At 40.8% G+C, this 25429-nt stretch overlaps 1 protein-coding gene across 1 annotated transcript in view; it reads right to left on the bottom strand.

Moving 5' to 3' along the window:
• Positions 1-632: 632 nt before the first annotated feature.
• The window catches only part of LOC122813712 (visinin-like), a 107248-nt gene continuing 82451 nt past the window's right edge, over positions 633-25429 (bottom strand). The window contains exon 3 of the mRNA XM_044086181.1: positions 633-1093. Within this exon, the coding sequence (XP_043942116.1) occupies positions 1005-1093 (89 nt within the window). The 3' untranslated portion in view covers positions 633-1004. The remainder of the gene's footprint in view (positions 1094-25429) is intronic.

Here is a 25429-nt window from a genome sequence, read left to right on the forward strand (position 1 = left end):
TAAGAAATATCAGCAAAGGGCTTGACAAATGGCAACAACATCTGCTTTGAGGAGTTGTAACACGTACCTGGAAGACCGGAGTTTGCATGCAGTCAAGATTTGCACCTCCCAAGTGCTGTGTAGTGCAAAACAGAAAAATAGTGCAGTGACAATACTGTCAACCCACATCACTTCCATCCGGTGATCATTATTCTGAATGAAGATAAATATGCTTGTACAATAGTGTTTATGTGTGTATTAAGGCACAAGCATGTACCTTTCACTTGTCCCTCTTTTTTTAAAACATCTTCAGAGCATAGTGAGTTGTTTGGCTTGCACACACTTGAATACTAGCATTAGGAAGAAATAAAAGTGTTGATAGCTTGCTAAGAAATATAGCTCAAATAATACTGCATCTAGATAACTTGTACAAAATTGTAGAATTTATTGAAACACAAAAATGAATCCGTACATCCCATAAAATATCAAAGTATATTGAGTCACATGAATTTAGCATCTTTTCTGTTAGCATCTGACATTAGCATAAGTGGTATAAAATCTAAAAATGATACAGTCATATTAAAATATGGATAGCCTTATATATCTAAATGTCTTCTAAAAGAAGAAATTAATTTAATGCTGGTATCTGTTACAGGCCCACATTCTTACTATTCATACACTATATTAAAAAAAAAAGGTCCAACATTTTTCAATAATCCACATTTAACTCTTTATGTGCGTGATTCTGTGTGTGTGTGTGTGTGTGTGTGTGTGTGTGTGTGTGTGTGTGTGCTCACGTGCGTGTGCACATGCAAGAGTGTGCATGTAAATCACATCACTGAAAAACTGCTTATTATCCTAAGTACATTTCAATCAATCAACATTTAAAGAGAAACACCTCATATATGACAACAAACAAATAGATTAATTTATTAAACTAATTTTTCATTAGCTAGGTGATTGTCTTGAACAGGCATTGAATTCTACAAGGTTCCGGATGCTTCTATAAAAATCTTGGAATATCTCTATTTTCTCTTTGGTTCATACTGGATCAGCCTGGATATATCATCACTCTTCAGCACTCCTTCTATAAACTCCCCTTCTGAAATTTTATCTACAGAAAGAAAAAAAAAACATGCAATCAGAAATGGTGAATCATTCCCCTATGCATATAACAGACCAATGTACTTCCTTTGCCACTGATGGTATAATGCTATTCTGTCACTGCTGTCACAAAAGGGGCTAGAGGCCATTATAAATAGTAAAAGTCTTACCTCATTTGCTTGTGACAGTTACACATCTTAAGTGTGAAGAGAATCGCAATTAAGGTTGTTCACAGTAGTCGATGACAGTTCAAGTAGGCCACGCTTAACATAAAAGGTGGACATAAATATGGCCCACTAAGATGTATAGAGGCAACATGACAGTTATAGCACATCCAAAGGTACTTCACTGAGAATATCAGGTGCTGTGTGCTAGCTCCTGTACTAATGCCTAGGATTACCCATGGGAAAGTAGCACTTGACAATCATCAGCAATGCATTCTAGACAAATTATCAAAAATCTGTAATGCAGGTAGCAGATTTGCTTCTAGTGAGAATTATTTATCTATTTTTCTTTGTTAACTAATAATTTGGGGACTGGTAAGGAAACCTTTCCAGTCATGACCTGTGGTAGGGGCAGTACAAAACAGAAGACAATACATTGTACAGTTTCATGAAATGGACAAAAACCTGTACAATATTTATAAGTTGTTCATTCATAACTATACTTATATGAGTGAACAAAATAAATATTTTACAAAATGTTATGGAATTCCAAAAATTGTTGTTAAATAACTGATATTTTTTTCAACAAAATATCAGAGGCATGCAAATATGCACAGAACAGCAACACAGGAATTACAAGGTAGATTGATATGCTGTTCTTAGGTATATGGGCTGGTAACATGTTTTAAGTGCAAGTTTATTCAAAAGGTAAAATGAAAGAGCATTTCACAGACAACAGTTGCTCACAGCAAGAGGGTACAGGAAACACAAGCAAAGTGTATGATATAGTGTATTCAAATGCATATATTTAACTGATTAAATATAATAGTTTCATAGGTAATGCACATTTATAATAGCTTCATAAGCAAGTAGTAGGCTTTCTGCCCTTGTGAGCAATTTTAAGCCTAGCCAATTTCCTTTTTGGTGCTTGAATTAATCTATCCTTTTAGGTATTAAATTAGCCTTACCCATCCTGTGGTCAATAATTATATAATATCCCTAGTAAGAATAACTGGGATCATACCATACATAATTTGAGGGGAGATGAAGTATTTAAAATGTGCATGTGTGTGTGTCTGTGTATGGAAATATATATGTATATATGTAAATGAATTCAGAAAATGGTATTTGAAAAGTAACTAGAGGTTTATTGTCTGCAAAGATCCACTGTTAATTTCCCTGCAGACAAGCAAATGGCAGTATGTCAGATGTGCCATTTTCCTAGTGCTTAGATCTAAATCTCTGTTTAGTAAAGCAGAAAAACAGAATTTAGCTAATATTAAAAAGAACCCTTTTGTTTCTTGGGAGCTATGAAAGTAAGAACTAATGCTACAACTTATGATATCATTTGTTTTCAGTTTATCTTAGATATGTAATAGATAGATAGATAGATAGATAGATAGATAGATAGATAGATAGATAGATAAGACATCACTACAAAGAACTGACCACAGTCTGAAAACACTTTCTGTAAGGTAGTGACATTTCATTTAGTTATGGGACCATGCTAACTGAGAACATGAGCTATCCCAAATCTGGCATTTTGAATTTACTAATTTACATTCATACCATAACAGCCAGTCTAGGCACTATATCCTAGTTTCAGACTGTGAGTTTTGGTCAAGTAGTCATCATGTATATAAATGAGCGGGTTTTCCTATAGTGCAGAAAGTGGGTGGGCTAACCAAGTGCAAACAATCTGCATTACCTACAAGTCACACTTGACCATGGCTTAACTTTTATGGTAAAATGCTCTCTACTATGGATTTTTTCCTGGTGATAGGCCCCATGAAAAGGGCTTATATTCGCTGATTTGAATAAAAGCAATATATTTATATCTGCTACACACACTCACACACACACACACACACACACACATATATAATATATATATATATATATATATATATATATATATATATATATATTTATACATATGTGTGTGTGTGTGTGTGTGTGTGTGTGTATGTATATATATATATATATATATATATATATATATATATATATATTTATAGACATGCATACATATTCGTTAATTTCTTGTTTTCCTGTTACTGTTTTAAAAATTCATAGCAAATGTTTAGTTGATATGTTTAACTCCATTTTTACTTTCTATGTATATGTTCTTTATTAAGCATTCATATATGATTGACATTTTAGTTCAGAAGATCATGATTTTCCAAACTAAATTGACAGTAATAATGTAAAGAAAAGGATATCTTGTGATTATACATTTTATGAAGGCATTTGCAGCCATTTTGTGACAAAAAGCCACTTTCTAGATTACAAAATATAAAAACGAGTACTCGGCAGTATAAGTCAGTAGGTAGCTATACAGCTGTAAGGTGAAATGCAACTATAAGATAATTTCCTGATGTAACCTGATTTTATAAAAAAGAAAGATTTTTAAACATTATTAAATCAGATGTGCTGGTGCTGCAGCTAATTCTTACTGCAGCAACAGAACCAGGCAATAAAAGCCATGTACCTCTCTAGTCTTTTAATAAACTCAAACTTGGAAAATTGTATTAGAGCTTTAATATATTAAAGTGGTAATACAGTCATTTATCCAAATAATGTGTGTTTTTCTATGCTGTATAATTATTTTGAAAGATATGAGAAAACAGTTATTTTTGCATTCTTCTCTGGACTGTGTTTGTTAGGGGCAACTCTATAATCAACACTAATAGTAAAAATATGCATGAGATATTCAGCCTTAAAAGCACATGATAAATGAATACTGCTGCCTGGGCTATAAGCAATGTCTTTTTGTCCGAAAGAAGGTTCACACTGTACTCCTGGAGAGCAAAGCTATAACCAGTGGCTCTCCAGGATATCAAATACCTAATTTTCTGCCTAATACCTTTCAGTGCTACCTTACCAAGAGCAACCATTGGTTAGCTAAAAAGATTTAATTTACGGGCATACAGTAATTTACAGGAGGGACTAATAATGCTGCTTAAGTGTCAATACCCACCTTGCTTTTAGTGTAATATGCTGCCACCAGCTAGACTAAACTGGCACACCTAGGCTACAGTTAGTGTATGCACTTAAAACAATTGAAGGTAGTTATAGCTGATCAGCTTCTCTTCAAAAGGCAATACTGTAACAATAATGAAGACTTGTTTGATACTTGTAGGTGAAATAAAATGCAATTTAGATGTAGAAACTGTTACTACTTGTTACTGCGTCAAGATAGCAATCCCACTAAGCTACAAGTATGACATTAAAGTAGAATATACTCTAAGGCAAAATCTACTGATGAGGTAATTCTACTAGCTTTTATAGTGAGCCAGAAATAAATATAATGGTATAATGCTTCTAATGGTCTAATACCTATCGAATTACTTATGTGCTAATCCATTTCTATAAAGCAGTGTCATAATCCAGAATGTAATTTTACATATGGAAACTGTTCTTGCATAGTACATTCAGTTACATGTTCAAATATGTCTAGTATTACCCTGACTGCTAATGGCATATCATTTTAGTTTAAACAATACATGTAAATGTATATTTAAAGAGCCTGACACCATTACATACTCAAAGAAAATAATAACATATCCACCAAAGTCTAACAACTCCCCCCTCAAATTTGTTGATTATCCGAATAAATGTATATATTCAAATGAGGGAGTCAATCAAACTTAACTCTGCTTTAGTTATTTTTGATATATTGAATAAGATACTAGCAGATTGCAAAAAATATATTGCTCTTAAATAATCTTATGAGCTGCTGAAAACCAAAGACAAAATATTAGATATGCTATTCAAAGTCCATAAATCCATTCACAACCCTTTTTTCTCATTTTTGCATGTGGGGTCATGGTGTCACTTCAACAGTGACAAATGTCCAATATTATTTTTTTACTTTACACATACCATGATGCACTTGTCAGATATCAAGACTTATAAAATAATCGTGCTTTCCGACATGTCTGTATATCAATGTAGTACTCAACAGTAATAAGATGGTATAGGTACCATGTGAAGAAAAGAATTTATGCCAGCAGGCAATAGACACGCCATAATTCTGTGTGATAACCTTTATTTCTATCCTGTAAGTTGCTTAACTTAGTAATGGCTTAGTATTCATGGTCATGGCAGAAGCAAAAACAGAATTGTCAGTCCTGAAATAGCACATAAAACTAGTTTCCTAAAGCGAAATCAGCACTACTGGCAGAATATCGTTTTTCTTATAATCCCAAATTCAGTTGCTGTTTTTCAAAAACGTATATATAAAAATGCCCCTAGCAACCTATAGCCTATTGATTTTCTTTTGCTAAATACGTTTTTGTAACTTTTTATCAGCAGTATACATTCATTTCTTGCTAGTCACATGCTCATACTTTTCCATGTCTTAGGATTAAAACCAAAGCTCTGGCATGTAAAAAATATGGCAGAGGAAGGAAGAGCATCACATTCTTGTACATAAAGCTCTTGAAGTACTAACCCCTTTAGCAGTATGTGTACTCTTTATCGGGTGCAAGCTCATGAAAAAATCAGTATATCTAGAATTTACAGAGGACAGAACACCAACAGTGTGGGGGGAAACAAAAGAAATTGAACATGTTTTTAATGGTTTACAGGGAATCTTTGTCTGTTATGTTATGCAAGATGAATTTCATACTGAATGCCTAGGTATAAAAGAGTATGAATATTATAAGAAACTAAGAGTCAGTCCTCCAGATAATTACTAGGGAACATAGGACAGTGATGACATTTGAAAACTTTAGTTGGATGGCCAATGTGATTGTGCAGCACTTTAGGAAACCTTGTATAGTATAGAATACTGTTAAACGATTTTATAATGCAGTTGTATGATGCCCTATTGATATATAATTAGATCAGCTTCAGTACCATGGAAGTTATTAATCCAAAACATTGTAAATATGTCATATTAATTTCTTCTAGATACTTGTATTTCGGATTTGTAGTTCAATCCCATTTGTTATATGTCTATAGTCTGATGTGTGTATGTCACATGCTCTTACGGAGATATCACCTGTTTGTGTTCCACCTAATTCCATTAGATAATTTGTGTTGGTAGACAACATTTCTCACCACCATTTTGGCAGACTGTTTTTCTACATTTAGGTTGCACTGTAGTCTTCAATATGAAACCAGTTTTGACTGTTTTTCAATTAATCTGCAGTAATGAACTCTGGATAAATGGTGTCCTACAACAAGATATAGTCTGCTGTTTTATTAAATAAAATCCCATTATTTAATTATTTGGTCAGGTAGTTAGTGAATTATATTTTAAGGTGATATTCTGACTGGGTATAGAACACTCTTCCTCAGTAATATATATATATATATATATATATATATATATATATATATATATATATATATATATATATAGGCCATAGAGGATACATACACTTGTTTGAAAGTCCATTTCTTCAACATGAAAAAAGATGATAAGTATGACTGAATTGCACATACCAGCTTTTCTGTGTCTGTGAGATTGTAGTACAGGGCAGTGGGGAATTTGCCCTTTCTCCACTTATATGTGATCTTAGAGTTGGTACATATAAAGCACAGGGAGTGTCAGGGGTGTCAGGAGCTTGCCCATGTGCAAAAAGATTGTTTTAGTCCTTTCATTCCCTACTATTTTTGTTTTTGAACATTTATGCTCAATCAAGTTAGATCTGATATGTTTGTTGGTCAACCAAGCAACAAATAACCATATAGATAGATAGATAGATAGATAGATAGATAGATAGATAGATAGACAGATAGACAGACAGATAGATAGATAGATAGATAGATAGATAGATAGATAGATAGATAGACAGACAGACAGATAGATAGATAGATAGATAGATAGATAGATAGATAGATAGATAGACAGACAGATAGACAGACAGACAGACAGACAGATAGACAGACAGACAGACAGACAGACAGACAGATAGATAGATAGTATTCATGGACTATGCAAAGAGAAATTTACTAAAACTGAGTGATGACCTGGCTAAAATCAAAAGCCCTCTCAAACTCGATAAGTGCCCTACTTATGCAAAATCCTTTATTGCCAAACTCTATGCACATGTTTATAGCTACACAGAGGCATCTGCCCCCTTCAGAAATAAAAAACAACAGATTTAAAAATAAACCCCTATGGTGGAGCCCTAATATAAACAGGTTTTACATCAAACAAAAATAACTCTTTGCAGAAATAAATCTAAGTCTCAAGTAGCTAAGAATGTTTCTCTTTATTGAAATGTTGAGCCTTGAAATACAGAGTTCTGACATTTCAAAAAAAAGACCAAAAATCCATGAAATAATGAATACAGAGCATCTCTTTTCTCTGCTAAATTTCTTTTTTTCAGGCGGTAATCCCCCCCTGCAACCCATAATGTGGGGAGGGATCCCATACACCCAGCCATATATATATATATATATATATATATCTATATATATATATATATATATATATATATATATATATATATATATATATATATATATATATATATATATATATATATATATATATATATATATATATATATATATATATATATACTTGCTCCAAGATCACCATACCTCAGGAAAAAAATGAAATATTTGCAAATTGCAATCTCTGACTTAGTGTATGTAAGTCCAGACTTTTAGCAATTCAGTCTCTGCATTATAGTACTCACTCAAGTGAGTCTTGATATTTCAAATGGTTACCATACCTCCAAAATGCTCTTTATGAAGTAAACAGGGAATGCCAAATTCTGACCAAAATAAATCAAAGCCAGATATTAGGAAAAAATAGCCACCCAGGCAAAAGATAACCACAACGTGTTCTTTAACTATGTGAGAAACCTCAAAAACAATGGCCTGCACTACATAGAACTAATAATAAGTGATATAGGTTCATAGATTCATAGGTTCATAAGTGGTTGCTAAGCTATTGACCTGAAGGTCTTTATAAGCCTAGCCATGTGTTCCCAATATAGTACTAGAGAAACCCAATATAAAGCATCTTGCCTAAACCTGAGATCTTAGTTAACAACTTCTTCCCATATCTAGGAGGGTCATAGGTGAAATACTCGGCAATAATTTAAATTTTCCCATCCAGTTATCCAGACTACACTTAAACAGACTCTGTTTGATGTGAATTGGTAGCATATTCCAGAGGAGCAGCAACCTCTGACAGACATAGCTGTTTCTCAAGCAGGTCCTATTTATGTTGCAGGTCAGGTCAGGTTAAGGTCCCTGGAGCGAGTGACTCTTGTCCCATTTGACTTGCAGATGTGCAGCATTTCCATCAGGTTTGGATCTGTGATTTCTCTGTAGACCAGGCACAAGTATCCTCTAAGTAGTCTGTATGTTACTGAGTACAGTGACAGTGACTTCAGTCTGTCAATGTATGACAAGTGCTGGAGACCCTGCATTTTCTTGTTTAGAAATGTCTGAAGTTTGTCAAGTTGCTGCAGATGCCTGGTAAGGTATATACCAAAGGGAGCATTGTACTCAATCACTGGCCTGATGAGTTTGAGTACAGGGGAGTTATGACCTGTTTTGCTCTTGAGGAAATGTCTTTGCTAATGAAATGTGCAATGTAGAATGCCTTCCTTACCACAGTAGACACATGGTGGCCAAAGTTTAGCCTAGGATAGTACCTTCAGAATTTGCTCATGGGAGATTTCTGCGGGATGTAGGTGTGAGTAATTTCTCTGAGAATATTGGATGGCTGTCAAATTTGGCTCTAACTTTACCCCCATCCAATATTCTCATACAAATTACTCACATCTACATCCCCCCAAAATCTCCCAAGAGCAAGTTCTGAAAGCACTATCAAAGACCAAGAACACTATGTCTATAGGGCTGGTTAACATATCAAGCTTCTCACTGTTTCAGCTGAAACAGGACTTGTCAGACCCCCTACAGAGGCACTTCAATATTAGCCACGAAATAAGTCTTGTGCCAGATGAATGGTGGGCAGCAACATTCCTTCCCTTGCACAAAGGTGGAGCTTCAGCAGACCTGGGTAATTATAGACCCACAAGCCTGACCAGTCTCATCTGTAAGGCAGTGAAAAGGATCATTATGGAACTAAAAAATAGTAATAGTGGCACAGTGGCACAGTGGACAACACTGTTACCTCACAGCAAGAGATTCCCCAGTTTAATTGTCTGCTGGGGCACCTTCTGTCTGGAGTCTGTATGTCCTCCCTGTGTTTGCATGGGTTTCCCCTGAGTGGTCTTGCTTCCGAACACATTCCAAAGACATGCAGTAGGTGGATTGGACACTGTAAATTGGCCATAAGTGTGAGTGTGTGTTGTGGAAGAACTACTGTGGCAGGGCTAGTCATCTGGCAGTGTAAACCTTGGCTCTAGATGATTGTCACTGTTGAAGAGACACCCCGACGCCATGTGCAAAAATGGGAGAAGGGGTTGTAGATGGATGGATTGGTATCCTACAGACTCTGACCCAACCAAGTTTGGATTCATCAACACAGATCCTGCCTACTTAACCTGACTGATTTTTTCAAAAGAGTCACTGATGCAATGGATGAGGGCTAATCAGTGCACGCTGTAAATCTAGGCCTCACAAAGGCACTCAACACCATCCCACACTCATGAGTCATAGATACACTCTCCCAGCTAAATTATAACCACTATATAACTCATTGAATGCACACAGAAGTAAGGCCGGGCAGCTCTTACTTCTCCAAAACACCTGTCTCTAGTAGAGTGCCCTAGGATTTAGTCTTTAGGCCACTACTCTTTGGGATTTTCTTCTCTGAGGTCAAGGGTAGTGTTAAGGGTTTGTGGCTGACCATGTTTGAATATTGCTGCAAACTTGGCACTATCATAAACTCTCCAGAGGACACCAGGAACACCCTAGAGGATTTCCCAAGCAAATGGTGTCAAAGCCATGAACTAAAAACTTAATGCCAAAAAATATATATTGTGGTCTTCAGCAAGCATGACTTCCCTTGTTAATAATACATTGATAATACCCTTCTGAATATTCATGCCATAGTTAGAGATATGTGAGTCTAAGCATCTATGCCAAGAATTAGCTGTCCTTCAATCACTCTTAATCTCTATGGTCCTTTTTAATTGACAGTTTATTTTTACAGGTATGGCTTCCAGATCCAAGGATGCAATTGCTCCACTGTACTCAGCAATCATTAAGCTGAGCATTAGGTATAAAGCCCCTTTCACTGTGTACCTGTCTTAACACTTGTCACTACTGGAAATTTCCACAATGCTTTTTCACTAAAAACATCAATGTCCTAAATCCTAAAAGCTGTTCAGACTGTTTGAAAGCATTGTCCCTCTTCTCAGTATTATACAGGCTATTGAGAGGTGACCTCTGCCTTGTGTATACAGCCTCAATAGACACAGTTCTGTCAAGCCTGTTACACATTCACAAGTCCAGTGTTATCATAAACACCATCTCAAGGGACTTTTTTATAAAATTAATAGCAAGGGGTTGGCATAATGGTTAAGTTGTTTACCTGAATGATACAAGGTATGTGGCTTGATTCACACCTCTGGTTATTGTTCAGGCTTGTAATAGTCTGCAGACTGATAGCCTAGTATTTGCTTATGGACCTATGAACATGCTGAAGGGGTAAGTATGTATCACAGATAATACCACTCCTATGAAGCCATCTACCACTTCACATAAAGCAGAATACTTCACTTTTGGATGAATGAATGGGAAACCCCAAATTCACTCCCAGTTTAACATCACTGACTCTCATGGATAGGGAAACATATAAGTACCCCAACATACATTTGTTCCGCCTGTGTTTGGATATTCATATTGCAAAATATAAGGGCTAACAATTAGCAATGTAAGCTTCTTAAGATCCTTACAGATCAATAGTCAAGTCAGTATCAATGTAACTATGAACTTATAAACCTATGGTCAGTCATATCACACACACACACACACACACACACACACACACACACACACACACACACTCTTCATGCATACCTGTGGACAGTCTGTAGGAGTGCTAATTCATTTATTGTCTGCATTTGGGATGTTGGAGGAAATTGGAGTACCCAGCAAAACCCCTCACAGACACAGGGAGAAGATGTACAGTCTGCATAGAAAGCACACAGGATGGGAATCAAACTATAGAACCAAGCACGGTGAGGTAGCAGTGCAGACTGCTGCATCACTATCTCACTTGAAAAAGGTACTTTTAAAACTTGCTTTAGAAGAGGTACAGATGAAATTCAGGTGAAATGAAAATATATTTAAGGTATTTGTAGACATTTCACAATATGTGACATCATGCAAAGCATGCTCATTTCTTATGCTAATAACCATTTACTGAAATAATGAATATTGCCCAATATTAAAAAAAGGCTTTGCCAATAAAATTTTGTTTAGTCAGAATCAACAGTCATAGACATATCAGTCTCTTTTTGAACTTATTAACATGACCTAGTTGAGTCTGACTACGAATGAACTAGTCAAATCTCCATAAAGGAAATATCTCCTCATCATTACATGGGCTGCTGAACAAATATATGTATAAACAAAATAGTAAAAAGAACACATTTTAATGTCTGTATGAAACGTAAGTTAATTCTTCATATGTTTATGAGTTGCTTTTGATTTGCTGTATTTATTATAAATCATTGTGGAAATGTAAGTTTGTCTTATGAAAAGAGTCTAAATGATGCTATATGATTTATCAACAAATGAATTTCATAACTCCTTAAATATGATTGGTCAAACCACAGAATATCAAACTGTTGATATCACATAAAGACCAATAACGAACAAGAACGGCCAACACCAGCTCTTTATAAAGTAAAATCACTCTGCTCTGAAGCTATTTACTAGTTACATAATCATGTTTATAAACTACTGGACCACTATGGGTTGACATCTATTTTGGCAGGTGACAAAATAGCTGACATACCCTGACAGTTCAGAACAAATTTGTGTAACTTTGAATTGCCTCACTTTGACAGCAACTTTGTCTCATATCAAAGCAGCTCTCAGACTGCTGTAGTTAAAATAAAACTTGTATAAGACTTTACAATAATACAGTTTGATAATTAGTTTGACAGCTGTGAAAACAGCTAAAAAACAGGGGTGTTCAAAGTTTAAAAAAAATAGCCAGCAGTTTCAACTTTTCCAAACAATATGTAAATAAAACCGGTGTTTTTTGTATGTGATTTTTTTCTTCTCGCTAATAAACAGCAACAGACAATGTTACATCTCCAGTTGGACGCCCTCATGTGAGAGCTCCACTTGCAGAAGTACATTTTGGTTGTTTCAGCATAGCATAAATGCACAAGTCTCACACACACACACACGCACGCATGCACGCACGCACACACACACACACACATTTTTGTAAACAATGCTGTGCAAATATCCTAAACTTCTTGGCTTTCATAAACTTTTCTGCACATAAATCCTTCTCCACAATGCCACAGTCCACTTAAAAGTTTAAAATAACACTCCATTTGGCACTCAATTGCCAGCTTCTTTTTTCTTCAGATCCTGCAAAACTTGCTAAACTTCACCAATCATCCTCTTAGGGGAAAATACACCTTCTCCAGCTTGCTAAGCTGGTCCTGCTTCTACTTTTTTAACCCCCCCCCCTCAGTCTTATTACTTCCTTCCTCAATGTCAGGTAATTCCCCTTCTCATCCCAACTCAGTCCAAAATGTTGTCTAATTTACTCTCAGCCCTTAGTACATCACTCTAAAAGTAGTTGATAACAAAATTTCCCTTCTTCCTCAATCTCCAAAGCAGTGGGTCACCCTGGTCAACAAATAAATAAAAGAAATCCAGCCAAAAAATCTATTTATAACTGATTTTACTTCTTCCTTTATTTCACTTTTGTAGAAAGGCTGAGTCTTAATATCTGCAATATTTCATCTTACCTCTTGACTCTATTAATTCTAAATTCCTTGTACTGCCCTTTATTTTATTTTTCTGTTTCAATCTCATCACAAGTGCTTCTAGTCTCTATGTACCATAAACCCATCATATAAACAGGGGTGCCTTATGCCATCTTGTAATGCTATAATATTCTATCTACATTTTCCAGCAGTTCCTCTTTTACCCTTTAATGTTCTTTTCATTCTTCCCCTGTTAACTTATCCATTCTCATCTGCAGCTGATGTGCCCTCCTTGTTACTGATAAGTTTCTATAGTTTCACAGCATTGTATGTCAAGATTTTCATGACTGTTCCTAACAAAAATATGGCAAAATACCTAATATCTCACACATGAAAAAAATAAGACCTACAGTTTTTCCTTTAGTAAGACAATGCTGTTTTCACTGAAAATATAGGCTGTAAATTACATGCAAAGATGTTTGTGTGAATGGAATAATGCCTGATAATAAATCTAATGACATAAAAATGTTACTACTAAACTTAAATCACATCTGTTGGAGACTAACCCCCAGATTTACAAAGCCCTTTATAGCGTGCAGGATTAGTTTAAGAGCTATTTTCAGCAATATGGCCGACGTGCGATCCAGGAACGAGCTCCCGGGACGTGCATGTGAGCTCTTAGACTAATCTTGTACGGACCGAGCTCCTGTATGCAAATTACCCTCATTTGCAGATGAAAACCATGCAAATGAGGGTCATATGCGATCCAGGAAGCTGGCAGCCGTCCGTGCAGGACGAATGCAGTGTGCAGAAATGTACTCGGTTAGTAACCGAGTACAGTTCAGCAATCTAAAAAACAGCTCCAAATAAAGGCTGCTAATCATTGAGGAAGCATGCCAATGTACAAGTAGAAGGCCATTGGCATTGTAAAATGTAAAAGAAAAAAATGAAACAATGTTTAATTTTATCTTTGCAGATCTCGTCCGGTTATCGGGGGGAAATTAATAAAATAAACCTAAAATAAGCATTCTAACAAAAATCAGTATTCTGCCATGCAAGTCAATGGCAGTCAGAAGACAACCTGGCCAGTGCGTAATGGTTGCTAAGGGGGGAGGCTCAGTGTGGGACATGTAACTATGCATTAGCAAGCAATCCTATGCAAATGAGGAAGGACTAGTGAATCCCAGATTTTCCCAGGGTGTGAAGCAGGTCCCAAGAGTGTAAGAGTATAAATAGCTGGGTGCAAGACTAGAATATAGGTGACATCATGTGGGAGTGTGTCAGGCATACTGTAAGTGGAGTGGAGACCTGTGGCTCAGGATTGCTCCTAGCATAGCACAGCTAAGCTAGAGTGTGTCTAAACCTGCCTAACACTCTTTACAAAAGTATAAGCAGGTGTGCGCGCCATGCACCGGGTTGTACAGGAAGAAAAAGGAAGTTAAACCAGGAAAAAGCAGCTCTGGGCACATTTGAGGACTCCATTTGCCTGGCGCACACATAAGCCTAAACAGGGAGGCAATGGGAAGAGAAAACAGCAGTAAGAAGGTAATCAAGGAGACCTAGTTGAGCTGCCAGGTGAAATGTATCAGAATCAGCTACTCACACAGGAAGCAGAGCAGCCCAGCCCAGAACACCACTATAAACCAAGCAAACACCTACCCCACTGGTTTTTCCACACTCTTCACCACTGGTGTATACAAGCAGGGAAATTTTAAAACCAAACCTACAAAATGAGAAGGGCTGCATCAGGCAACATAGAACAACATGTGCAAGAGGCTGAGGGTGGTGAGGATGTCAATGCTGCTGAACAAGCCACAGTGAGGAGACAGAGAAGAGTGTACAGACCCAGGGTAACCTACCAGGGGCTACATGAGCTGGAGATAGTGGAGCCCTAAAGGGTGGACAGAGACCTCCTACAGCAAATTGTTGAGCTGTGCAGGCCACACCTAACACACCACACTGGCCAAGGGGAACCCATCCCAGTGGATACCAAGGTGTGTGTAGGCCTAGGTATACTAGCCACAGGTACCTCCCAAACTACAACTGGGGATAACATGGGCATCTCACAGGCATCAGCATCCTGAGTATTCCACCAATTCCTGGATGCCATGTCAGCACATGCCAGTGAGCACATATATTTCCTCAACACACGTGAGGTGTTGACCCGCAATATGCGTCCCTTCCACCAAATAGCTAAGTACCCTGGGGTAGTGGGTGCTATAGAGTGCATGCCCTTACACATCAAAGCACCACACGGTGAGCAGGGTAGGGCCTACATCAGCTGCAGGGGCATCCCCTCCATCAACTGCCAGGTCATATGTGATGCCCAGGGCATTATACTGAATGTGTGTGCTGGCTGCCCTGGAAGCTATGACGATTCACACATATGGCAACTGATGCAGCTGTACCACAGATTTGCCAATGTGTACATCCCCTACGGTCAGCTAGTGGGGGATGCTGGTTACCCACTAGAGCCGTGGCTGATGACATCCATCAGAAATGCACACACAACTGAACAACAACACCATAATGATGCACACGCACAGGCCAGACATATAATAGAGCCATGTGTTTGGGATGCTCAGGTCATGGTTCCGGTCTTTGGACACATCCGGTGGAGCCCTGCAGTATTCACCAGCTACATGTACCCAAATAGTAATGGTATGTGCTATGCCACACAATATGATCCTGTGGAAACAGCTGCAGCAGGAACAGTATGGGGCAGGGCCACACAGCCCCCCCCACCAATGTCAAGGCCTGTGCAGGTACAGAGTGACTCGGAGGAGTAGCAACCTGAGCCTGCTCCAGTAGGCAGAAGGGGGCATGCCCAGTATGCCCTGGACTTGGCAAAGACGCAACGCATAGCATATGCACTGACACAGTAGGGCCCCAGGGAATGACACCTCTTTCTGACTTGCACAGACAGTAAAAGGGATGCCAAACATGACACTACCTGTTCCTATGTGCATCCGACATAGGCAGCCCTCCAGCACCATCCTCAAGTCTGGCACACCCTCAAGGTAAGTCAATCAACCTACCAATTGTCAAATGGAGTAGAATGTGTTTTTACCTGTAGTTATGGTATGGATGTGAGCATGCAAGGGAATTCGGTGGCTGGATGTCAAGGCAGCAGAGAGTAGATGCCCATAGTGGCAGCATGAGATCTGTAACACATACTGGAGTCACCATAGTAGCCAGTACTACACAGAGTGACAAAACCCACTGCAGGAAATGGTCTGAGTGACAGAGGTGTCCATAAAAGCCACACATACCAGTCAGGAAGGATCACATACCCAGCAACAGTCTCAGCCAGCAGGACAGGTGAAGACAAACACAAACAAATGCTGTACTATGGCCTCCGAATGTGCCCTATGGTTAACCCCCTCCCCCAGGACTACACAGACAGACCACAGCAGGCCAGGCAGTCGGATGTAAGTTGTGAAGGCTAGGAAGTCAGACACTAATATATAGGTAAACAAAGCTAGGATCAGTACTACACTGGTAAGCCCTAGCCAGCAGGATAGGTAAGACTACAGACTAAAATGGAGTACCTGACTTACCAGTACAGTCCTAGCAAATGTGTACAAGTGTCAGGTGCGCCCCCCCCCCCCATCCAACGTATACATAGAGTAACAGTCAAGTGTGTCCCCCCACTCCTGTGTAGAACAGTAGAAAGAGTCAGGTGCCCCCCCCCCCGCTATGCAGAAATGTAGCAACAGTCAATGGCAAATGACCGATGGATACCCTGCAGACACAGCATGCTACCTGTTGGTGTACAACAAAAGGTCAGCACTGCAGTGCAAACAACCTGGACGTGGTCCACACATGCAACACAGATGGCCATACTGGGCATGCTCACGCACTTAGAGGAATGAAGGCAATGTCAGTCAACAATGTACTGAGAGGTCATACTGGGCATGCTCACACACTTAAATGAAGGCCATATCTGCAAACATCAGTGGATCAGACATATCTGGAAGTTGCAGTTCACAGTGTGAACACATGTCAGTATGCACCATTCCTGCCTTGCACACACAGTGGATAGGAATGCAGACAAATATGTAAGGACAACACACAATAATAAGCCACAGGCACACGGGCATAGATGTGTGGAAGAGGGTGACTGTGACAAGGAGCCATGCGGGCCTGTCCCAACTGGCACACAGCCTAAGGGTCCCTAACACATGAGGTGCGGATGTAACCCACTGCGGATACTAGCCACCAGTACCTGTCAGCATGACAGACTATGTGGTGTACGTGCCAGCTGTGCAACAAGACTGTACAAGGAAGCAGCCATCTAGTAGCTGTATACATGCACCTGTGACATATGACCCTGTGTGTACTTGCATGTGGCATGTCAACCCATACATGAATGGGGTATGGCCCATGCACATACTGCCCTCCCCATAGCAGTAGTATGACAAGCCTACTGAGGTCATCCAATGTGAATTACACCTTTGGGAGTGCTCTAGCTCAGTAAAATGCATGGCGTGTCCCATAACTGCGTACTGCTGTTGTGACAGAGTAGTTAGGTAGTAGTAGTACTAACCCCAGACCTGTCAATTGTGTGAGTGTGTGTTTGTGTGTGTGCCAGTCTGCCTCCGACTGTGTAGAGTGAAATGCTTGTTAGGCTACTCACACTCCGTGCAATACATATATTAAACTTTGGCAAGGCTGCTGATGTCACTCACCTAGACATACACCTCTGGGAACATGATAGCCCTGTAATCGCCATGGTGCGTCCTGTAACTGTGTAGTGTGGTAAACTAATTAGGTAGGTGTTTGAACCCCAGTCCTGGCAACTTTGTGTGTGAGTGTGTGTGTGTGTGTGTGTGTGTGTGTGTGTGTGTGTGTGTGTGTGTGTGTGTGTGTGTGTGTGTGTGTCTGACTGGGTAGAGAACAATGCTTTTTAGGCTACCCACACTCCATACAATACAAACATATTACTTTGTCAAGGCTGCTGATGTCACTCATCTAGAAGTACACCTCTGGGAAGATGATAGCCCAGTAATCACTGTGGTGTGTCCTGTGACTGCATACTGCTGTAATGTGATAAACTAGTTAGGTAGGTGTTCAAACCCCATCCCTGGCAGCTGTGTCTGTCAGCCTGGGATGACATACTTAACAAGCCGCATTGCTTCGCAAGAGACGGCTTGCACCTGTCACCCCTTGGCTTTCGAATACTGGCCAAGGCTCTTGCTGCCCCCATAGTGCCTTTTTTAGACAAGGCTCAAAATTCAAACCCACCACTGTAAACAGCACAAGTAAAAAACATGAGGCTTATGCTACTCAATGCCAGGAGTTTAAATCTCAAAATGCATGCACTCGAAGCATTCCTAAGTATGGAGAACGTCGACATCTGTGCAGTAACTGAAACCTGGTTCAAGGCTCCAGAGAGCACTCCAGCACTACTAGGCTACAACTCATACCACACATTTCTGCCACAGAACATGGACCGAAACACAAAAGGAGGGGGTGTATCCATACTCATCAAGGATACAAACACCTCCAGGTTAGTGGCACAGCATGATACCTCTGAGATCATCCATGTGCAACTAACATTGGGCAAATCTGCAATGCAAATTATGGCCTGCTACAGATCACCCTCCATAACCCAAGACCACCATTCCGCCTTTCTGGAGACACTGGAAAACATGAAGGTCCTACCGAACACCCTGATATTGGGCGATTTCAATTACCCTAACATTAACTAGGAAAACTACTTGAGTACAAACTCCCAGGCTCAGCGCTTCCTGGAATTTATCAACTCAAATGCCCTGGATCAGCTGGTAAACTCCACTACCAGAGGCCACAACATATTGGACCTGGTCATCACCAACATGGGCGACATGTGTTCCGTGCCGGAGGTCAACCTGTCACTGGTTAGATAAGACCATAAACTAATCACTCTGGATGTCCACACCCCACCACCACCCCCAACCAAGGAAACCACAGTGAAAAACTTTTCTAAAGCAAACTACACCTTACTTAAGGCAGAGGTGGTAAGTTTCACAGCCCTCACACTAAAGGATAACACTGCCCAAGGTGCAGAATCCTTTACAATTGCACTCTATGAGCATCTATAAGGATGCATGGATCATGCCATCACTAGCAAGACTAAGACTCACTCCCCTAAGAGAAGGAAACCAGTCTGGTGGACCCCTGCCATAAACAGGTTATACAACAGAAGGAGGAAACTAGTTCAGAAAAAAAGCAAATCCCAAGAAGGAAAGACATCCCTGATCAGTATCAGTAAGAAACTAAGGTCCCTCATAAAATTATCCAAGGTTAACTTCGGAAGAAAAATAGCCAAGGATTTGAAAGATAACCACAAAGCCTTCTTTAGCTATGTCAAGAATCTAAGTGGCAACTCGCAGATATGCGATGAGCTAGTGCAAAATAGCACAGAATATACTGAACCTACTGATATTGCCAACATCCTGGCAGATAGATTCAGCGCAAACTTCACATCCCTCTCACCTTCAAAAGGGCCCACAACAATACCGGAAATGTGTAGTGTCCCGGAAATCACAGAAACACAGGTGAAAACAACCCTTTCAAAAGCCAAAAACACAGCATCAATGGGGCCAGATGGTGTCCCACGTTGCGTCTTGCATGAACTACAGAACGAACTAACCCCCCACCTAAGCACGCTGTTCAACCTCAGCCTCTCCACAGGCTACATGCCCATAGAATGGCACACAGCAACAGTTATTCCGCTCCACAAAGGAGGGGCCACAACTGACCCTGGTAACTATCACCCCATAAGCCTGACTAGCCTGGTCTGCAAGGCTATGGAGCGCATCATCATGGAATTCATTAACAATGACATTGGGAAACTCCAAACACTTGACCCAACCCAGTTTGGCTTTGTTAAGGACAGATCATGCCTATTAAACCTGGTTGACTTCTTCGAGACAGTCATCAAGGCCATAGAAGAGGGAAAGGTGGTTTACACAGCCTACCTTGATCTCGCCAAGGCATTCCACACCATTCCTCACTCGGGTATTATATTAAAACTCACCAGCCTGAACATAAACCCCTACATCACAAGATGGGTTGCCAACTGGCTTACAAACAGAACTCACATGGTAAGAATAGCGGGCTCCAGGTCCCCTCTAAACCAGTCACAAGTGGTGTCCTGCAAGACTCGGTTCTGGGACCCCTAAAGTTTGGCATATATTTCTCAGAAGTACAGGCAAACACAGGAGGACTATGGCTAACCAAGTTCACCGATGACTGCAAACTGGGAGCCATAACTGACTCTCCAGCTGACATGGACATCCTTCAAAAAGGCCTTACTGAGACAGAGACCTAGTGTCAAAGTCATGGCCTCAAGCTAAATGCTAAAAAATGCATAGTCATCCCTTTTGGGAAAAACAAAACACCCACGAATTACCACATAGGCGGCAGCCCCCTTAATACAGAAGAGGTAATAAGAGATTTGGGGACCCAGGTAGATAGTAATCTTATATTGCCAAAGTAGTTAGGAAATCCTTCTATGTGGCCCATCTAATTACTAAGGGGTTCGCATCTAGAAATAAAGAGGTTATAGTGCCCCTGTACTCGTCACTCATCAGACCCATCATAGCGTACAATGCTCCATTTGGGATGAACCTCACAAGACACTTCCAACAGCTGGAAAGACTACAAAAGCACCTCACTAAGAGGATTACTGGCCTCAAACATATGTCCTATGCAGCCCAACTGAAAAAACTCCGGCTGTACTCAGTGGCATATCGCTTACTCAGAGGTGATCTTTGCCTGACTTACAAAGCTATGTCCAACAGAGAATTGATGGACATGCTCCACCTAAAGAAATCCAAGTCACTGCGAGCCATGTGCTCTAGTGAGCTAAACCTCACCACAACAATAAATAGAACATGCTGGAGGGATAAATTCCTGTCACAGAGACTCCCCATGCTTTGGAACAAAATTCCTAACTACATTAGGCAGAGCCCCTCACTAACACTCTTCAAGAGAAGCCTTGAGGAGTGGATGGGTAACAGAAAATACACCCCTGGGATCACTTTATTGGCTCTGCTTGACAGAGGCTCAGTTAATTAATCAATGGGGTGGCGAAAGCCGACACACTCTGGCTAGGCTTATAAATGCCCTTGGGCAGATAGCCTAGTACCTACCTATGAACCTATGAACCTGACATCAGGAAATGCTGTTAGCATGCTATCAATGTGGGTGCAGGGTAAATCTGCTGACCAGTACCACTCCCTGCCACATGTGGGCAAGACTGGCACATCTGATGATAAGTTGTGTTCACAGTATGGGCTAGACACCCCAGGTACAGTTCCACATGTCACTGTACATGTATGTGGGATGTGTGCACATCCTAGACACCATCCAAGTCATGGACTAGGGAACACATACATGGCAAGTGATGCACATCATTGGCCACACACAATGGTCGCCCAGGTGCCTGGAAGATGGATGCAATACCCACCTGTGCGGGCAAATGCAGAAGCTAAAGTCCTGTGACACAATGCAGACCATTGTCATGTGGGCTGATGCCAAGGTATACCCATCGCCTGCCCCTGTATAGCCTGTTGGCACTGTTGGCCACCACACACATCCATGCAGACATGCACCCATGCATGTCCGAACTGGACCCTGTGTGTTCGTGTGTGTGTTGTATGGTGCGTATGTCCACATCCACATGCACTACTCCCCCAGGGAACAGTGAAGCCTGCCACCTTATGTCTGACACCCCCTCATACTCACTGCCCATATGACCTCCATATCACCCATGTGGTGCATGTGTTCCCTGCACATTGAAGTGTTGTGGCAATCCCACTAGTGATGGGTCGCACACCTGGCCCTGCCAAGTGTGTTAATGTGTGTGCATCCCTGTGTGAGTGTGCCTGTGCTGACGCTGGCACCTGTTCATGCAGACAGGCACGTGTACATCACCTACTGTATATCTACCATATCCCTGTAGCAGATGGCACTCAACATCGCATATATGTTCTGCATGCTCCCCTCCAGATAACACATGTGGCACATCCAATAACAGCATCGGACTGTGATAGCACTACTTAGCTGTCGGGTGTATGATACCCTGTGCTGGTAGGTGTGTGACACAAACATGCATCGGTTTTACCCTCCCACCCATCCCTGACATGTATTCGCCTCTGTCTGCCTCCCCCATACCCTCTCTGGTGGATGTGGAGGCCCACACCTGCATTGCTTAGGCAGCAGCATCTGTATTTAATGTGATGCTCATGATCAGCTGATGGACTCTGCACTTATTGCAGGCCTTCCCTAGCCGATTACATGTGGAACAGGTGTGGTAACATTCCCATAGCTAATTGCATGGAAATGCACTCCACTACCTGGGAACATCCTGGAGGTGTTGGCCCATGTCTGCCACTGTGAGGAGGAGCTAGAACTGTCGTTTGGCAAAAAGATTTTTAGATGGGTTGGGGATTTACCTCTAACAACATACTCTATGGGAAGAGGGCAACAAACAGGAGGGGGATGTGCCTGATCTTCTTACGAACTGTAACTGCTGCTATACTGCATGTGGAGTAAAGTTGGAATAACAGTGTTTGTCTGGATATGCCTGTTGTACATGTCACAATACCTGCCATGTCAGTTCCATGTATATCAGGAATCCCCATCTGCAGGCTCATCTGCAGACCGGGCAGTGTTGTGCCTTTGGTGTCATGTGTTAGCCACGATGCATCTATCCATGGAATGCAGAAGGTACTGTGAGGATTGCAGTCTGTTGATGGTGAACTCCATGACATGTACTGACTACATATCCCTCACTGGACATATGTTGCAAAAAAACATTAATGAGGGTATCACAGCAACATGTCTATACCGTCCCTGTGTATGTGCTGTCAGCCACCTCTGTCAACCTTTGTACATATGACGTGCATGAAGTGGTGCATATGTGCTGTACACCGTAAACAGTGTCAACATATGTGATAACATGCCAGTGATATATCAGAGTGATACACATATCATGTACAGTAGGGGTTACACTTAATGCCATACCCTGGAAATCCTGTGGATGTTTGTACAGTACTGAGGGCTGTGTAGTGATGGTGAATGTCGGCAGTGTGTGTATTGTTAATATGTACTGTGGCCTGTGTACAGACTGTGGTAGATGTCATTGTCCTAGCTCCCCTTCTATTTTTTGTTACATGCTGCCACACTGTATGGTACCGTATTACCTTACATGTGTGTAGGGCCATACACACACATGTCCCATACCACAGACAGCCATCAGACTGGACTGTGTAGCAGCCCAGTATATGTAGGGTCATGCTGTGAGTGGCACATATGAGGATGGTGTAGGACAGATAATCCATATACTGTACTAGTATGCTAGCATACCATATGTTGCTGTGGCTGTGTTCACATTGGTTGTGGTTATGCACTGTCACACAGGTGTAGCCTACCCTGTGCTGTGACATGGCCGTTGAGCCTGCTATATATGCAGGTATTGTATCATGATAACCTTAGGATGTCTGTCAGTAGCCAATGGCACACATGTTATGTGCATATGTCACCTTCCACACACACCGTGTCTGTGACAACAATCCCAATGACAGTAGCAAATGTCTACCAATATACTAGTTATACATACCAGGCATCCCCCTGCACTACTACATTGAGACTATAAGGGCTGGGGTAGGGCTAAACTCCATGTCCAGGATATATGGTGGGATGATATGGACATGTACGTATCCAGATTAGCCATATATATATATATATATATATATATATATATATATATATATATATATATATATATTACTACTCATGTGTAGTACTTCCAGTTACCACTCTCATGACAACCACCTAATATGAATCTTTACATCATGTGGGCGTATTCAATGTACATTCCCTGTGTGATGGACTTCCTTCCTGCGTGTGCGCATCAATGTTACAGACAGCAGGTAGCAATACCTCTTACAGGAGTACCTACACACTAGGGCAGCCACATATATGTAGGAGGATCAGGACATATAGACAGACTGTGAGTAGAGTGGTGTAATGCTATGCATAGTACTGGTGTTACAGTGTATGTGTGTGTGTGTGTGTGTGTGTGTGTGTGTGTGTGTGTGTGTGTGTGTGTACATACCAGTTTACCTTGGACTGCAGTCTGTCTGCATAGCTCACTACTGTGGGCCATCCTCTAGCTGGACAGAGGTGTGCCTATCATGTGTTGTCTGTCCACCACACAGGTCCTGTGTCGGATATTACACGGGCAGTGTGTGTGTTGTGTGCTAGCAGTAAATGGCTATATCCATTTGTGTACCTGATGTCATATTCCTGCATAAGGGTATGTTGCAACACATCCTGTAACACCAGCATGTTCCAGGGTGTGTTACTGCAATATTGCGGGTATGGCCCTGCGTTTCTGCCTTTGTTCTCCACATATATGGCAGCCTTTGTTCTGCTGTGGTACGGGGTATGGGTTGTTAGGTAATGTCCTATCATTCACCACTGCTAGCATTCCTACTATCATCCCATTCATAGCATGGACACCCACATTTGTTGGCCAGGGACCATACCTGTGACAGAGACATTGACATTACCACAAGTAATGAATGTCCCCCTAGTCCTTGACCACAGGGTGTAATTGGAGGTTGCTGAACTACATCTGATATTGTTGACTGTTATGTATCGTGCAGGCAAATCCATTGTCAAATGTTGTACAAATTGAAGGCCTTAGCCTGGACACCATAGTATGATATATATCCACACTGTCTGCATCGACTGTTATGTGTGGGCCTTGCATACATCACTGGTTATATACATCAACATCCATGTGCTGTCAGTAATGGCATACATTACTGTTGTTGCTATTGTATTTCGGCTTTTCCTGGTTAGGGGTCACCACAGCGGAACTCCAGTCCGCTAATGATTGGCAGTAGATTTTCATGGTGCAGAGTTGCCAGTTTGACGCTCAACCTTCAACGAAGGCACGCCCATTCACGCATGTCTTTCGGAACGCCGCTTGACCCGCTGGGAGGACATGCAGACTCCACACAGAAGGCACTCCATGCACACTAGCTGAGAATCGAATGGGAGAACCTCTTGTTGTGAGGCAACAACGCTACCGCTGCACCACCGCAGAATCCATCATTATTGTATGGTACACAAACAAAGATTGTCTGTGTATACATGCCTGTGTGTCGTGTCATGTCCTTTGAACTATGAATGGGTATATGTGTAATGTAAGTATCCCCTTTGTGGGGCTGGTTGCCACACCACACATGTCACAGGTACTGGTTACAGGGCTTGTGGCTGAGGATAAACATTTCACCCAGTATGTCCACACCACTGCTACACATGTATGGCTACTAATAC

This window comes from Protopterus annectens, chromosome 1.part1, assembly GCF_019279795.1.
Source record: "Protopterus annectens isolate FY-2018-M chromosome 1.part1, PAN1.0, whole genome shotgun sequence".
NCBI lineage: Eukaryota > Metazoa > Chordata > Ceratodontiformes > Protopteridae > Protopterus > Protopterus annectens.